The 17,478-nt window shown below is 32.1% G+C and overlaps 3 protein-coding genes and 1 long non-coding RNA gene across 10 annotated transcripts; 3 read left to right on the top strand and 1 right to left on the bottom strand.

Moving 5' to 3' along the window:
- The first annotated feature begins 409 nt into the window (after positions 1–409).
- On the top strand, positions 410–3,246 carry LOC124425364 (ubiquinol-cytochrome-c reductase complex assembly factor 2). Its single transcript, XM_046965624.1, has 3 exons — positions 410–623; positions 864–1,385; positions 3,073–3,246. The coding sequence occupies exons 1-2, from the start codon at positions 553–555 to the stop codon at positions 1,156–1,158; spliced, it is 366 nt and encodes a 121-aa protein (XP_046821580.1). The 5' UTR covers positions 410–552; the 3' UTR covers positions 1,159–1,385; positions 3,073–3,246.
- On the top strand, positions 1,151–2,489 carry LOC124425363 (probable methyltransferase-like protein 15 homolog). The gene has a single exon (XM_046965623.1). It carries the CDS (start codon positions 1,151–1,153, stop codon positions 2,321–2,323), a length of 1,173 nt encoding a protein of 390 aa, XP_046821579.1. The 3' UTR covers positions 2,324–2,489.
- LOC124425362 (C-1-tetrahydrofolate synthase, cytoplasmic) lies at positions 2,337–9,800 on the bottom strand. Of its 4 annotated transcripts, none has more exons than XM_046965618.1 (13): positions 9,720–9,800; positions 7,563–7,634; positions 6,692–7,027; positions 5,825–5,917; positions 5,609–5,750; positions 5,395–5,506; positions 4,565–5,130; positions 4,182–4,485; positions 3,879–4,096; positions 3,330–3,793; positions 2,951–3,203; positions 2,661–2,846; positions 2,337–2,589 (listed from the first exon to the last, which is right to left on the bottom strand). In XM_046965618.1, exons 1-13 carry the CDS (start codon positions 9,797–9,799, stop codon positions 2,500–2,502), a joined length of 2,916 nt encoding a protein of 971 aa, XP_046821574.1. In that variant the 5' UTR covers position 9,800; the 3' UTR covers positions 2,337–2,499. The 4 variants fall into 4 exon arrangements, with proteins under 4 accessions (XP_046821574.1, XP_046821575.1, XP_046821577.1 ...); XM_046965619.1 differs by lacking the exon at positions 9,720–9,800 and adding an exon at positions 7,723–7,841; XM_046965621.1 differs by lacking the exon at positions 9,720–9,800 and adding an exon at positions 7,719–7,840.
- On the top strand, positions 7,134–16,980 carry LOC124425365. 4 transcript variants are annotated; one of them, XR_006942483.1, is made up of 3 exons: positions 7,134–7,249; positions 16,028–16,313; positions 16,526–16,980. It is a non-coding gene; the product is annotated as an uncharacterized LOC124425365 (long non-coding RNA). The 4 variants fall into 4 exon arrangements; XR_006942485.1 differs by lacking the exon at positions 7,134–7,249 and adding an exon at positions 8,594–8,755; XR_006942486.1 differs by lacking the exon at positions 7,134–7,249 and adding an exon at positions 9,901–10,239.
- Positions 16,981–17,478: the final 498 nt, after the last annotated feature.

The raw sequence follows: 17,478 nt of genomic DNA, 5'->3' as shown, positions 1-17,478 counted from the left end.
ATGTCCCTTCTTTCTACCAACATTAGAAAATTTAGATTCCATCTTGGGAGACTTGATTTTTCATGTATATCATTTTCAAGTTATTCCATTTTTCTTTTTTTCTTTTTTTTATACATGAAAGTATAAGATTTCCAATGGTAATTTTATATTAATTTATAATCATTTATGAAAATATATAATGTTAGGGAGTCGAAAATGTGACTACACGCTCAACATTTTATTTATTAGATTGGTACTATTGAGTACTTTAATATCGAGTAAAAACATGACTAGTTATATTATCTGTGATTGGAAAATTCGTGTTGTTGCATTTTAATGTACCAATTATAAGTAAAAGATAAAACGTAAATAGTAACAATTGGTCGATCAATATATGTAATATGATATTTTATTGAAAAAAAATGTAAGTTTTTACCAATCTGTCTCATACGGCATCAAAATATATTACTCAATTATACTGGTTGAATTATAATTTTGTAACCTATAAGTAATAATACATATACATGAAAGAAAGAACGGATTATTGAGAATTGCTATTATGCAAGTTAAAACATGGCTGGTAACTATAAGAATTTTATGAAATTATTAGAATCTTGGCCATTAGATAAATCAAAACCTGGCAGGTAATTTTATATAAATTAAAAATCTTTTATTTGTATATATATATATACATATATATTTATATATGTTGATAAGAAAAATGTAATTTATATCTATTCAATTATTCAAATCATTTGGTTCATATAGATACTGATAGGTTAGGTATAATATTAAAATTATAATTCTCATGTAAATAAGTATTTATATTTCTTAAATTTTGTTGTTACATATAATATAAATGTTGTATATATTTTTTTATTTAGAGATTTAAGTCAACATATTCGTGATCAAGTGAAACTTATCTTCTCAAAAGGTGATATTACTACTCCAATAGATCAAGAACAGTGTGACCGATATTACGCAAGTTTGAAAAGGATAAGTTCAAATCATTATGGACAAATGTATAAACGTAGTCTTACAAGTACTGCAAGTGGCTTAACAGTAGAGCAATGTAATATTGCACTAAGTCCAGAGATGAAAGAATACTTGGAAGAAGAAAATAAATTTTTTCTTAAGAGGCTTATAAACAAAATACGAAATATACGTAAGAATGCTTAAATTTAAAATTAATTTATTATATTTACAAGCTTTTTGTATCAACAAACTATATCATGAAACAAGAGTACAGTTTCATCATCTATCAAAAATTAATATACAATATGTAATAAACAAAAGATATTTTAGTCAACAACAAGATATACAGGAACAAGATGTAATTAAAAATAATAATATACATGTACCTGCAATGATCAAAGAAGTTTTACAATATTTACAACCATCTCCAGGTAAAATATATGTAGATATGACTTTTGGTGCTGGAGGACATACTACTCAAATTTTGAAATCAGCACCTGATATAAAAATTTTTACATTAGATAGAGATCCAATAGCATATAATATTGCACAAGATTTATCAAAGAACTATCCTGGACAAATGATTCCTTTATTAGGAAAATTTTCAGATTTACCATTATTACTTAGCGAGCATAAAGTTAAAAAGAATAGTATTGATGGTTTTTTGTTTGATTTTGGATGTTCATCAATGCAATTTGATAATGCAGAAAGAGGCTTTTCTTTGTCAAAAAATGGACCATTAGATATGAGAATGGATGGTAATAGATATCCTGAAAATCCAACTGCTGCTGATGTAATAGAAAGAGCGGATGAGATAGATTTGTATCGTATATTGAAAATTTATGGACAAGAAAAGAAGGCAAGAAAGATAGCACGTGCGCTTATCGAAGCAAGATATATGTATAAAAAATTGGAAACAACAAAAGAATTGGCACAGCTTGTTGAATCTGTACTCAATAATGAAATCAGAAAAGATCAATTAGGTAGATTCTCACATTGTGCGACAAAAACGTTTCAAGCTTTTAGAATTTTTGTAAACAATGAATTGAATGAAATCAATCATGGCATGGTGCTTGCACAAAATTACTTAAAAATTGGTGGTTGTTTGATAACAATATCTTTCCATTCATTGGAAGATATTGTTGTTAAAAGACACATGACAGGAAATATAACAGATTTTGTGGCAAATGTTACACCATTAAAATATTTAAATTATAATAAGAGTTTTTGCATTGACGAATTAAATGATATAGTCATGTCACCATGGAAAATGATGCATAAGCATGTATTGACACCATCATCTGAAGAAGTCAATAAAAATCCAAGAGTTAGATCAGCAAAGTTTAGAGCTATTACTAAAGTTAAATAAATTAATCACAGAATTACGAAATATTGATTTTATAATTAACTTACTAATACATTCTTATTAGTTATTTATGAGATTAATATTTCATATGGAACATACATAAAGTACATGGAGTATGAAAAATATAAATAGATAAAATTATTGTTATTATGTGGCAATAATATGAAAAGAGTTTATATTTAAAATAATCCTTCTATCTCATTCGTTTCACTATTCCAATCCATATCATAAATACTTGGCCTAGTAGAAAGACCTGGCATCATCATGATCTGCAATTTATAAAAACGTCGTTCGTGACATACATGTAAGAAATTTTTCAATTTATAATTGAAAATCTTACCTCTCCAACAGATGCTACGACAAATTTAGCGCCAACGGCTACAAATATATCATTAATATCAAGTTTAAAACCTGTTGGGGCACCTTTGATGGATGGATCTCCTGTTAGAGAGTTAGATGTTTTTGCCATACATATAGGATATTTATCATAACCTAATGTGTTATATACTTTAATTTTTTCTTTTACCTAAGATTCAAAAAATAAGTAAAAATGTATTATTGCTGTGTATATGCTAGTATTTCAAATATATATAGAATATTCAAAGTATTTCATCATTTAAATTTACTTACTTTGTCTGCTAGAATAACTTCTCCAGCACCATACATTTCTTTAGCAATGACGTTTATCTTCTCCTCAATACTGAGATCCAGACTATACAATGGTTTAAAGTTACTTGGTTTTTTCGTTGCAGCGATAACTGCATCTGCCAAAGCTATTGCACCTGATCCACCGTCAGCCCAATGAGTGCAAATCACTGTGTCTGCTGCACCACTCTCCAATGCCACTTCTTTGATGAGCTGTAGTTCAGCTTCTGTATCAGTGCTAGTAGAATAATAAATATTTATTTTGGTTGCAATAGGAAAAATGTATTCAAGCAATTTAAAAAAAAAAAAAAAAAAAAATTGATTATGGATTTCAGATATACTTAATGCAGAATGAAATATTTACGTGTATGAATTTATAGCTACAACAACGGGTACTCCAAATTTCAGGCCATTGCTGATATGTTTTTGAAGATTTGGAAGACCTTTTCTAACAAGTTCGATATTTTCTTCAATGTATTCCTTTTTTAGAGCCGCACCTGGGGTTACTAATGGACCACCACCATGCATTTTCAAGGCTCTAACAGTTGCAACAAGAACGACAGCATTCGGCACGAGTCCAGATGTTCTACATTTAATGTCAAAGAACTTCTCCATGCCTATATCGGAACCAAATCCAGCTTCTGTCACTACAATACCATTTGGTCCAACTAGTTTTAATGCAATAGTATCTGCTATTATCGAGGAACAACCGTGTGCGATATTAGCGAAGGGACCAGCATGAACCATTACAGGTGTACCTTCTAAAGATTGCATTAGCGTTGGTTCGATCGCATCTTTCAGAAGGATAGCCATCGCACCAGTCATGCCCTATTAAATTGATAAAAGTAAGTAAAGAATAAATGTAAATAGATAAAAATATCTAAACTTATAATATCGTTAATTAAATACGAACCAAATCTTCAGCAGTTAAAGGTTCACCATTCTTATTGAATCCAATTACTATATTGCCCAATCTTTGTTTCAAATCTTCGACGTTAGCAGCTAAAGCAAGTATCGCCATTATCTCAGAAGAAACAGAAATTTTGAAAGAAGTCTCTCTCGTCTTATTTTTTTCAGTCGAACTTTGACCAATAGTTATTTTACGTAGGAAACGATCATTTATATCAACCACTGCAAAAGAGGATAAGTCTTAATGAGAGTATACTTGTTCAACTGACATTAAGATAATTAATTTTATTTTTCTTATTGCATGTACCTCTTGTCCACGTAATATTATGTGGATCGATGTCCAATCGTACGAACTTGCGTTGTTCTTCTTCCGTCAAGGAGTTTGGATCGGTTTTTGTGATCCCAAGTTTTTGCAGACGCCTTAATTGAATTTTGGAGAATTTTCGAACACCTTTCATCGTAGGTACCAATCTATCATAAAGGGCCTTGTCACTTTGAGTGGATTCATGGAAGTATCGAGCATCGATTTGGGCTGCTAAAAGATTATTTGCCGCGGTTATAGCATGGATGTCTCCGGTTAAGTGAAGATTGAATTCTTCCATAGGAATTACCTAGAAAGGAAAAAAAATATGAACATATATCATTATAATAATTAGATTTAAAATTTTATAATTTTATTTTTGTACATACTTGTGCATATCCACCACCAGCAGCTCCTCCTTTAACTCCGAAAGTAGGACCTTGGCTAGGCTGTCTTAACGTAACAAAAGAATTTGTTCCTTTATGCGCTGAGAGAGCTTGCACTAATCCAAGAGCCGTCGTACTTTTACCTTCACCGAGAGGTGTTGGCGTAATACCAGCGACGACCACGAATTTTCCATTCTGTTGATTCTTCAGTCTCTTTAGAACATTTAGACTTATTTTACCCTTATTGTCTCCATAAGGACTTAGCTCATTTGGTAATAGACCGATTTCTTCAGCTAAACTGACAATAGGTTTATATGTCTGACTTCTAGAAATAGCTATATCACTTGGAACTGGTCTCTGTGGATTAATCTTTAAAATTCTTAGTTTCCAATCGACATTAAGAAGATTTTCAGCTGCTTTTTTGGCCGAAGTCACTGTATTCTTCATCAGCATGGCTACCGTCATAGGGCCGACACCACCAGGAACTGGCGTAATATATGAAGCTACTTTCGAAGCTTCCTCGTAATCAACATCGCCTACTAAACGCTCACCGCTTTTTTTTCCAGAATCTGGAAAACATGTATTAAATTTGATGTAAGAATATATCTCTCGAAATATAACTATTCTTATCATATGTGTTAATTGAATTTGATGAGATTTTTATCGAAGACTATTTCGAAATATTTTTTAACGCCTTGAATATACACATTACAAGATTTTACAAATTTACTTTATTATTATATATATATATATATCGATATTATCGATTTGAGGTATTTTTCATTATTAAATTAAATATATAAGCAATTAAGAACTTTTTCCTTTTATCTTACCCGGAATAGAATTGATGCCACAATCGATTACGACAGCGCCTGATTTTATCCAGCTCCCTTTGACGAATTCTGGCTTACCGATAGCCACGATCAAGATATCGGCTTGAGAGACCTCAGAAATTGATTAAATTGAGAAACAATCGTAATTGATATTTATTTTCATATCATTTTGAAAAAATTCATTTACAAATTTCTTGCTCGAAAAACTACTTACTATTTCTGGAAGATTTTTCGTTTTTGAATGACATATCGTCACTGTAGCATTGTGCCATTTTAATAATTCAGCTACCGGTGTACCTACAATTTTACTTCTACCCAAAACTACGGCTTGAGCACCGACAATTGGTACACCACTTCTACAATATATTATTGAGTTTAAAAACGTTAAAGCAGTTTTATACAATTTTCTTAGAATTACATTTTTAATTACTTTTTAATGAGCTCCATACATCCATTAGGCGTGCATGGTATAAATCCTGACATATCACCGATTGTAACTTTTCCTTCGTTAATCGTATTGAGACTGAAAAATAGACATTTCGTAATATATTACATTATATTATATATACGTATATATAATACATATACGTAGTAATAACAATTTATTGCTACGTATGTTATGTTATATACGTACATATGTATATTTTATAATTTTTCAAAATTATTTTTGTATTAAACTGTTTAAAATGTTTTAAATTATCGTTAACACGATAAAAATATCGATTCTAAATATCATGATTAAAATTAAGATTTGTAGATTATTTCGGTAATTCTTTCAATTACATTTAATATCGTACATATGATCGACATTTTTGTTATTATGAGAAAATGTGTAAGATCATAGATCTATAAAAAAATATTCTTCTTTCCATGCGAGATGATATTTTATTCTTTTTATCTCATATTTTACGTCATTTCATGTCAAAGGGCATGCCGATTGTATTGACTTTTATATAAATGTATAAAACCGTACTGTTTTCAATGAGTTTCGTAAAATATATTTCTTATAAATTGATATGAAAAAAATTTTATCTACAGCTAGTACGATAACGAAATATTTATTGTTTCTAGAAGTAACGATGATGACGTATTGGTTTTGGGTCAAATAATGATATTGATTTTAAATTTCGACAATTGCATTTTGAGATAAGAATGAAAGTAGTAAATTATTGAATATTCCATTAAATTTATTAATCGTATAGATTTTTAAATCAAACGAATTAGAAATCGATAAATTTATATTCTTTAAATTGTTTAACTTATATTAGATTTGTGCAAAATAAAAATATCAATTTACCCGTCAACATCTTTAGAAGGAGACACTGTATTCGTAATTAAATGAGAATTAATTTCATTAACAGTATCGAGCGGCATTTGAACGATGATACCGTGAGTTTTAGAATCATTGTTTAATTTGTTCACTACGTTGATCAGTTCAGTTTCCGTTATAGTGTTTGGAAGTTTAACGTGTTGTACATTTATGCCAATGTCTGTAGCCGCTTTGATTTTCATTCGTATGTAAACATTAGAATCTTGTCTACCGCCGACTTGGACAATAGCCAAACTAGGTGTAAAGTCTGGTAGCTTTGTCTTTAGATCTGTTACATCTTGTGCCAAGGATGCACGAATTTCTCTGTAAGATAAAGCTTCCATGAAGAAAAATAATTTATTATATAATAAACATATATATTCTGTGTTCATGTGGGATTATTAAAATAATTACAGATGATGATGATATTCGAAATGATATTTGAATTTGATAAAATAAAATCCATTTTGTTTTTTTTCCCGCCTTTGTAAAACACCATAACCTTAAATTTTACAAAACACGAGAAGGCAGTAACCCGTAAGACAGGTTAGTTCATATGTTTCTCATAACATATCTTAATTATTTTGACCTTGAGCAAAGTACACGAATAACTTTTCATAGTTTTAGATCAAATTAATCAAGTAATAGCCAAATGAAATAAATAAATTAATTATCGTTATGTATTCCATCATTATGCATGAACATTAAAACATATTAAATGCGAAATAGAACATACAAATATGCTACTTGTTAAAAAGATGTATGTCTGTCCGTTTGGTTAGTAAAAAAGAAAAAAAAAAAAGAAAAAAAGAAGAAGAAAGAAAAAAGAAAATACAAGTGGATAAGATTTATAACTTACTTTGCTAATTGTGTGCCAGAGAGTATAACTCCTCGGATGTCCTCGCATGTAGACATGACTCGTTTAAAAAAACTGCAAAATTCAACAACAATGAAAACTTAAAAACTTTTCGTCTTCGTTTCTTCGATTAATACGATTTCATTCGTCGAGAGGTACTTGCTATAGTAGTTGATTTCTTGATTATGCACGCGCAGTTATAAATTCGTATATGTATGTAAATGAGTGAATGTAGTAGAATGAACGCCGTTGTGTCTGCAACCGGCTTTTAGAAGCAGTCTCTGTGTAAATGAATGGATATATATATATAGGGTGATTCATTTGAGGCATTATATTACATCTTCTACTTAGTATATCTGACGTTATTATAGACTTTATAACGTTTGATGTAAATATTCTTAAAAACAATTTCAAGACTTTCTTTAAAAATGTAGAACCAATGATTATGTTAAAAGTTCATTTTGCATTTAAATCAATTTTATATTTAAAAATTTTTATATTTAAAAATGGATCACCCTGTAGATATTTACCGATATAACATTATACATGTATGTATTTTTTTCTGATATAAGGTATCTGTTTCTTTAATCGCATATTTAAATATTGTTTGTTTATAAGTGATTTACAGATAAGCGATACTTTTATCTGTAATTGTATTTTTTTTTTTTACACACGTTTTTAAGAATTTACTTTATGAATTCTCATATAAGATCACAATTTTTATACGATTTTAGTGATAATTCGAAGGATTAAGATTTTTTACACGAAATTATTGTTTCCGAATTCTGAAATATATTATTTTCTTTTTCATGATAATGTTTAAAAATAAATAATAAGTAATAAAGTAATTTTCACACAAATAAAAATCTGATTTGAAAATCGGAAACGATAATCTCGTGCAAAAAATCTTTAGTTTTTGAATGAGCCATTGATCATTAAAATCAGATAAAAATTGTCTCCATGAGAATTCATGCCATAAATCTTGTTTTTCTTTTAATTTATGAAGGCGCAGTAGCGCTACTTCACGTTCGTGTTAAAACAGTTGAAGCTTCTTCTTTCAGTACACGCCTACACTGACGTGGATATCTGTGCCTTGTATAGTCAATCACTCAGATAGATTTCTTCAAAAAACAAGAAGTCAACAAGCTTCGTAGCTCTTTGGTGCATATATATATATATATATATATATATATTACGTAAGGGAATTATCTTTTATCTGTAATAATACGTTTGTAATGAATTTTCATGGTCGTATTTTTTGTTCGATTTTAGTAATCAAGAACTCATTCGAAAAGTGAAGGTTTCTTTTTTTAAAAATAATTATTTAAAAAGAAAATAATTTTTAAAGGTAATTTTTGCCCAAGCAAAAGACTGTTTTAAAAATTGAAAACTATGATCTCGTGTAAAATATCTTTAGTTTTCAAATGAGACAAACAATTAAACTATAGATTATTAAATAATTATTCCTATAATGAATAGATTTAATTAGATATATATCATTGATTATAATCATTCAGTGATAATCATAATTTAGAATAACGTAATGTTTATTACCGCGCGTTTATCTATTAGTGATTTAGTTATCTTGTTACTTTAGATGTATAATTAGTTCCTTTTAAATAATATTATTACCAATTTATTATTATAATAAATTGCAGATACAAAAAAAATCATGTACGTAAAGTCAATTGAGTATGGAAGAACATCAACGTCTATCTAGAAATCGCACGTTATGTTTTTCTTACGGAATACGTATTGACTTCGTACTAGATGTTCTATAAAAATTGACAATCATATATTGTTTGATATCCCATTGTCAATTCAGTTCTTCAATTCACCCGTGCCAACAGCATGAGAGGTATAACGTACCTATACGAGGATACACACCGATAAAATGAATCAAGAGAAGAGACAGGTTTCTCCTAACATGATTTTAATTCATTTTTTTCCGTATTCATTGAGGAAATCACACACGTTTCGAAAGGATATTGGTTGGATAGTCTTAATTTTCTGCATCATCTTAACATAGTCCGAGATTTAATTATTGAGAGTGATTATATCTTAATCGATAAAACGATAATAATAATATGTTTATATAAATTTATAAAATAGTCGATGTTTCTTTCTAACGAAAGATCAATTATAGAATAATAGTCTTACTTAAAAACTTGGAGCGTCCTCATCATAGAATCGTTTATCGTGACACTATTATGAGAACTGTTAGCGTACAGAACTAACATACATATTCAGGAAGGATTTAGAAATCCATAATTATCGAGAATAATCAACTCATTTATGGGCCATTTAAGTTGCGTAACCATTAGCGATAAACTTAGATATATATCGTGACCTTTTTCTTTTATAAGACTTAAGTTTACGTATTTTTATATTCTATATTTTTATTTTCACACGGTTATAGATTCGATTTTTAAATACACCGATCGGCAAAAATGATCAAGAATTAATGCATTTAATAGTTAATTTTAATTTTTTAATTTTTATTTTTAATATCAATTTCGAATTAAATTATTCTTGGAATTATTGGAACTGGCTATAGTTAATTATAACTCATTTAACGATCCCGCAAGTTTCAAATACTCTTAGTAACTTCATCAAGAATTCTGCAAAAGCGATTTGGCTTTTTGCTGTGTTGTATCCTTGAATATTTCAATAGATCAAAGTGAGTACTACTTCTCCTTTCGTATTTACTTCTCCATAGTAAATACTGAAGACAGTACGGCAAAAACAAAGATTATATCAAGCAGAGCTTACTTTGATGGTTCTAATCGTTTTAGTCGAATTATTAAGTTCAGAAAGTTCAGTCAAGAAGATATAATGACAAGATATAATGATATTGAAAAAATAAATCATTAGAATCATTGATATTAAATGAGAATTTACTTTAATTCTAAGTAGATAGAATTATCAAGCTTTTCAATGTTAATTAGTTAGATAGGTAATATCAAAAACTCATGATTTTTGAATGATCAATAACGTATTTCTCTTGATATTGCAAAGTCCACTCGTTGATCGTTCTAAGATTAGTAAGATTAACCAAGATTCTCTTTCCGGCTCGTTCTCTTGGCTAGCTGTTAAACGGTGAGACGCTAGTCCGACAAAGGAGTTGCGTTTCGTGGTCGCATTTGTGATACTCCCCTTGTAATGTTGCTGAGGGCCAACCGAAAGCAAGCTCATCCCCTGGGACAAGTTTATGCTCTCCTGCGAATCTACGTACTTCCACCGGTTCTCTCCTTATCCCTCTTGCCCATCGACTTTAATTACGTCTTATCTTCCTGGCTTTCCTGGACTCACCGCTGATTCCGAATTCCGATTGTCTCTCTGTCGAATTGTATATTTTCTCTCGAAGAACTCACTTTTATTCTCTTCGATTTAACACACGTTATGACCCTCTTAAAGACCATCGTAAGAATCTTCGATCCGATGGAATTCATAGAATAATTAATGACAAACATTTGCTTACATTAGACCCCTTCGATCTTATAACTTACTACTCTAATAAATGAATGCCTCTTGAACGTTTGTATGGATGTTTGATCAATTGATTTTAAGCTTATATTTGAGTATTACTTTAAGATATTGGGTTTAATGTTTTTAAAATTGTCATTTCGATGTCAATTTGAGCAATTTGAGCAATTAGCTATACGAATATAAGAGAATTGTATCATATTCGAAAGATTCTTTATCAGGAAATTCTCTCTCTTTTCTTTTCTTTTTTTTTTCATCTATTGAAATTTTAATTTTAGGATAAATAAGAACTGCGTGAAATCTTGGGTTTCTTTTTTCGATTCTTTTTTTTTTCTGTCTTTCAATTTCAATTTCGATTTATGAGAACGGCCTGGGGCAATCTTAGGTAGAATCGATATTAGCACGAGTTGCCTCCACCATCATATACTCCCACCCTAAACCATCCCACCCCTCTTTCGTAGTTGCCTCGATTGGCCACCCCTTTGGTATATTCCTCGAACGTCTTTCGATGGCGTTCTTCTCTTTTGTCGTGTTATTTTGTTCCGAATTATTTATTATCCTATGTTAGGTCCATGAAAACCGTTGAAAAACTGAGACACTCTTCTTATAGACGGCACGCGTGTTTCTGGCATCACGAGTTTACCGGTTCGCTATTTATAAGGGTAGAAAAAGCAGGATTATTTAAGCAAGACTGGTTCTATTGGATGTGTAACTGTCGTTATAATCATTGAGGATCCAAACCGGAATTTCTCGCTTGCATTGATATTAAGATGAAGAAGAAGGAGATGAAGAAAGAATGAAAATTTTGAGAGAATACCAAAATTGAATGCTTCATTATTGAAATATTCTATACATTTCAATCTATTTCATCTAACTAGGAAGATAATTTCAAATCCTCAAGTTTCTAGAAACCTCGTAGATTCTAAACGTCAGGCTTATTATTTCCACAGCGATATTCTCTCTCTTTCTCTCTTCTCTCTCTCTCTCTCGCTCTCTCTCTCTCTCTCTCTTTTTCTCTTTCTCTATTCATCCTCCTTCTCTCGATCTTAGCTTCGAGCGCCGTTTCGAGCCCTCTATCCACCGTTTCTCCTTTCAGCTTGCTTTTGCAACTAATATAGCCTTCGCGTTCGAGACCCGAACGAAAACGATGGAGGTTGGGAGTGGAGCTAGAGGGGTGGTTGCTCTGAAAAGGGAGGCGAGTTCGTAGCTTCGTCGCAGCGAAAGTACCTACGGATTCCAACTTGTGCGGATAGTTATGCTTAAGGGTTCTGCGGAGAAACTAGCCTTGGGGTGACCGAGGCCGCGAATCATCAGTAGAAGGAGAAGTAAAGCGAGAAAGGAGTGCGTACAAGCGTAGGAGAGGACTTGCTTCGAAGAGTAGGACAGATGCTATGGAAAGGCAAAAGGTTGCTCTATCTCCGCGAGGAACGCAACTTAAACCGCAAATTCCTTTACGGGGTTACAGTAATGCGGTGCATATCCACACTTGGCTTTGCCAGGAACCAACTCGATTTCGTTAATAGAACTCGCATTTAACTTTGCACCGATTTCCTTCGAGCTACTTCGGGGGTGGAAGGAAGGTATACCGTTCCAATTCTCTAGTCCTGTCTCGTCTTCTTCGTTGGCCCTTTGAGAATCTTCCTAAAGTTACTCGTGTCAAGGATCGATTCTCGTTTCTTGACTTCTCGTTCGATCTTTTAATCTTATTAGACTTCATAATTATAAAAGTCAAAGATAGTATTTGATAGTTATTTGATAAATTTAGTAATTTTTCTTTTTTCTTTTTTTATATCTATATAAGATAGCGTCAATATATTACGTATTTGATCAGACACACACACACACACACACATACACATGAATGTGTGTGTACCATCTTATTAGTTTCTCATATCGGTCGACGATCCTGTTTTCAATCAAGTTTCCTTAGAGCGGACTAATCGAAATTAATATCCACTTGGCACTCCCTACCATCTAGGCGATATCTCGAAGAGGGCACAAGATTGGATATACGTCGGTAATAAATAGACGATTGAAGGTACCGTCCGCGCATCAGACGGCGGAAGGGATATGAAATTAATACAAGTCCAAAGTGTCTAGGCCTATCCTGTAAGGCGCGCTTCAATATATATCTCGATAGTAAGGTATTTCTGGCATCCTTAGGTTCTTCGAGCGGAAGGACCCTTCGACGTGAATATCAAGGAAATTAGGGACAGCACGTGGTACATCTGAATTATAGACGCTTCACCGAATTATTATGCCTTGATCATCGGGATTTCATGATTCGATATAGTAGAACTGAAAGTCGTGATATCTTCTGAGGTCCAGGTCAAGCTAGTTCTCTAAAGTTATTTAAGATCTTTAATCTTCAGAACGTTTTAGATGTCTGTTCGTTATTCGACAGGAATATTTTTATTACTTCTACTATGACTATAATGAATAAATAAAATAATTAATTAATAAAATATTGATTTTCTTGTGTCAAGGATCCAAGATAGACTATTTAAAAATGAATTTCAATTTCAATCATTTTTGTTTACAAATCTAAGAAAGTATTCACGTAAAATGTTTGCGATAATGAAAATATATTTTTGTGACGTGTTTGCCTACATAGTTGTTACTTTTCTCAACGGGAGAAAGTTTGTTGAATCAACGAGATTGAAAATACATCAACTGTTCGTACCGAAACGGACGACCGCGAAAGCTTATAGGGGAACAACTTTGGATTAGAAGTTCGAAATTGGATTGACATTATCATCTCGACGCGAGGTACTCGCGATGATTGGATACATAAAATCAATGTCTTTGTAATGCGTAAACTTTGCGAGCGCGAGGTGAAGGATAGCGTTGAAAAATGAAGAAAGTTCTTTATCGAAATTTCTTTTCCATCGATCACTGTACTTTATATATTGTGTGACAGTAATTTTCAATTACGGTCGTGTCGATGCAACGCTAAAATTACCCATTTGTTTATGTGATGGATTATTATAACTGTCTTTAGAATATCGTAAACATCATTTTATAAAGTTTAAAGCATAACAAGTATTCCAGTTGAACTATATTCACTTATTTAATATTGATTATATTACACCTGTATTAGTTTTATTAATTTATTTAATTTTTATATTAAAAATATAGCGAACGATAAGAAATCAGAAAACGTATAAAGAAATTCAACTTTCGTGAAGCAATTGCTTGGTACGATAGTAGAGAGTGTTTCGGTCAATAGTTGGGAGTTCGGAGAGTACCCTAACTCTGTTCGTGGTAGGAACAAGAAAGATAACTTCGTAGAGAGGGTAAGACGTGCCTTACAGAGGGTTGATTGGGTGTCCGCGCACCATCTCTGCTCCATACAGCATCACGTTTATCCCCCGCTTCTCCTGCGATGAAAGCGTTCCCCTTGTACTCCTCCTAAAAAATATGGCCGCGCCTACACTGATCTAAGGGGATTCGAATCCTTCACCCTAACAATCCATAGATTCAATGGAAGGGGAAAGTTGTAGGGATCTTAACTGCCTAAGATGGCAGGAAATCTTTCCAAGTTAGATTTGTGTATTTGCGTAGATGTATTTGTGCAGTCTGTTCGAAGGATTGACGAGATAATATTTACTTGAGTGATTGATAAAATATAAAAAAAGATGAAGCGTAGAAAATATAAGATTATTAATTTAAAAGAGATGATGGATGAAAGTAAGAGATTATAAATTTATACAATTTTTTACATTATCCACATCTGGATTAATTTATATAATTGAATATTTGATTAAATTTATCGTCAACGTTATTCTTTCTTATTTTTTAATCATAACAAGATCATGTTTTGCGATAATTAATTTTATTATTTCAGTTTATATTGTTTCATGTACATACAAATTTTTAGTAATTCGTATACAATTAATGCAATATTAAGAAATATATTTATGAAATTGTATTCTAACAAACAAAGATTATTTTGCATAGAACGATGAGAGAGAAGAGATCATCACGGTCAATTCACGAGAAAAGAGGCTCACATATATAATTTTTATACGATTCTTATTTCAATCATAAATTGAGGTAGATCAATCGACTCGATTAGATATAACGAGCTGTAATCAAGTGGTTGTCTGAAATCTGTCTATCGATTATTTAAATACACCACTGAAAAATAAGTTCAATTCGAAATAGTGTAAATTACATTTTAAAATTTAAGGAATCTTGGTATAACTTTGAATGATCGAGATTTCTTATTGAGAAACAATGATATTCCCTCTCCCTGATTTTCATCTTAGATAACATCTGTATATCGAGGGTGCAGTAGATGATAGAGGAGAGGGTGCAGGAAAGGGTTCTGCAGGCCATTTGCAACCCCCACGGAACTGGGCAAACCAGACATAGAGTCTCGAGACTCCTATCATCTTAACAGCCATATTGAATTATGGTTATTACGACGTCCCGTCCTTACGATATTTCGTGTCCTTTGAAATACCGGGAAATTGGCCGATCGCGAGTTACGCGTTTTCAATATAAACTCAAAACTGCTCGAAGATCGAAGTTCTTTCACAGCTGAGTAAGAATATTTTCTTTTGTAAGCATTACAATTTTTTTCAAAATTTCAGATGTTACATTATAAATTTTAAATGTTCCAATGTTATTGTTTTATCGAGTCGAACGTTTCGAATGTTCTTAGTATATTATTTATAAATACTTTATAATCTCACGTGATTATACTAAGGATACGTAAAACTCAAGTAAGGATCATTTTCTTAAAGTAGTCGAAGGAAGAAGGTCAGAGGTAAAGGATCGAGAGGTTTCCTCTCAATCACGACTCTTCGAGATTCTCATGGGAACGATCGGTCGAGTAGGGAGATAGCGCGATGCAGAATCTCACGGTATATCGGCTGCATCCCTTCTCTTTCAACCCCTACCTTCTATACTCACCGTTTCCTGTGCTTCTCTCTACGAACCAGCGAATAACCTTAGTTACTTTGCTCGACTGTTAGGTTCCTGAAGCCAGAGCTGAGGCTGAAGTAGGAAACTCTCCGTTCCTAGGAGAGTCCTAGGTAATCACCGAACTTCGTCGCTCCCCCAGGAACGGGCTACCCCATCGACGTTCGTCCCTCACCCCTCTTTGCAACAGGAGCCGATATAACTTTGTTCCTGGGGGTGCAGTACTGCTTCACGAGGCTGGCTTTCGGTCCTATGGTCATCTCACTCGCTCACTCACTCTAAGGATGATGACGACGATGGCGAATCTTCTCAACGAGTCTCTGTGCACGTTCTTACAATGTGCGTTGAGATCAAAGAAAAATAGAAAAGACTAATTATTTTTTTATCTTCTATAGAAATATAACATTATTTTTTATTATAAGTAATATACAGAATAATTCATTCATAAGTTTACTTAAAGAGAAAACGATTAGAAGTTTGATTAGTTGCTATGTTTCATTTTAGTACAAAGGTTTATTAATGATTAAAATATTTTCAACTTTTTCGGACAGACAAGAATGATGATAACATTGGTCGAGAATTTCTCTCCTATCATAGAAATTCAAAGCAAAGCGGGTCGATGAACAATAAGGTCGACGAATAGATCCACCTATCTTAACAATGGTGGCTTATTATCTTGAACAAAAGCGCCTTTCTGCTTTCCCTCAAGGGGGTGGTCCAAGAAACCCCAGGAAAGACGCGAACACTGTAAGCCTACTAATGGATTCCTTCAGCAGCAGCTGTCGTCTTAAGATTGACCGACTTCAAACGGATTAATCTCGACATCCATGACACTCGACTTTCTATAAATTAGGGATCCGAATTCAACAAAACTTTCACACCAATGAGCGTTGATCTGACGATATCTTCCTTCTAGTTGTTTGTTGTTCGCAAGGGAGATACTTTACCGAATTATTGTTTACTTTTGATCTTTATGACATCGATAATAAAATTTTGCTTTAAATTTATTAGTGAAACGTAAGATTTAATAATTTTTATTATTTTTATCCTGAAAAAGTGCGATTATTTATTCAATCAAGTGTACCTTTAATTAATAAAAATCCATGAGATAAGAACTGATAATGCAGGGATTTTAAATATAGGAAAAATGAAGAAAAGAGTGAACGATTGATTGAAAACCAATGGAGTCAACGAAAATGTCCAGCCATCTTCTACGAGATGGCGTAGGTTACCATTTTGCGTGTATCTCCGATAAATTATTGATTCTGACCATTGTCCAGTTTACTAGAGCCACCTACGTAATCTCAGAGTAAGTTTGAACGGAAGGATTTCAAGAAAGCAAGAAATTTATCGGTAATATAGTTTGTTTTCTTTTACAATGATAACTACTCATTGTCCATCCTTGTTTTTATTTAATTTCATTAATTATCAATGACATCAGATTTGGTTAGAAACTTGTAGTATTGTTAATATTATTTTCGATCGATCGTTTTTGTTTTATTAT

This window comes from Vespa crabro, chromosome 7 (assembly GCF_910589235.1).
Source record: "Vespa crabro chromosome 7, iyVesCrab1.2, whole genome shotgun sequence".
Classification (NCBI taxonomy): Eukaryota; Metazoa; Arthropoda; class Insecta; order Hymenoptera; family Vespidae; genus Vespa; species Vespa crabro.
This window is presented reverse-complemented; position numbering and strand designations above follow the sequence as displayed.

What these genes read in the sequence shown, in the direction of transcription:
- LOC124425364 (XM_046965624.1), top strand. Translation starts at nt 553, where the DNA reads ATGGCTGGTAACTATAAGAATTTTATGAAATTATTAGAATCTTGGCCA. An exon ending in GATAAATCAAAACCTGGCAG is followed by an intron (nt 624 to 863) that starts GTAATTTTATAT and finishes TTTTTTATTTAG; the next exon opens with AGATTTAAGTCAACATATTC.
- LOC124425363 (XM_046965623.1), top strand. Translation starts at nt 1,151, where the DNA reads ATGCTTAAATTTAAAATTAATTTATTATATTTACAAGCTTTTTGTATC.
- LOC124425362 (XM_046965618.1), bottom strand. Translation starts at nt 9,799, where the DNA reads ATGTTAGTTCTGTACGCTAACAGTTCTCATAATAGTGTCACGATAAAC. An exon ending in TCTGGCACACAATTAGCAAA is followed by an intron (nt 7,028 to 7,562) that starts GTAAGTTATAAA and finishes TTTATCTTACAG; the next exon opens with AGAAATTCGTGCATCCTTGG. An exon ending in TGGCATCAATTCTATTCCGG is followed by an intron (nt 5,131 to 5,394) that starts GTAAGATAAAAG and finishes CATGTTTTCCAG; the next exon opens with ATTCTGGAAAAAAAAGCGGT.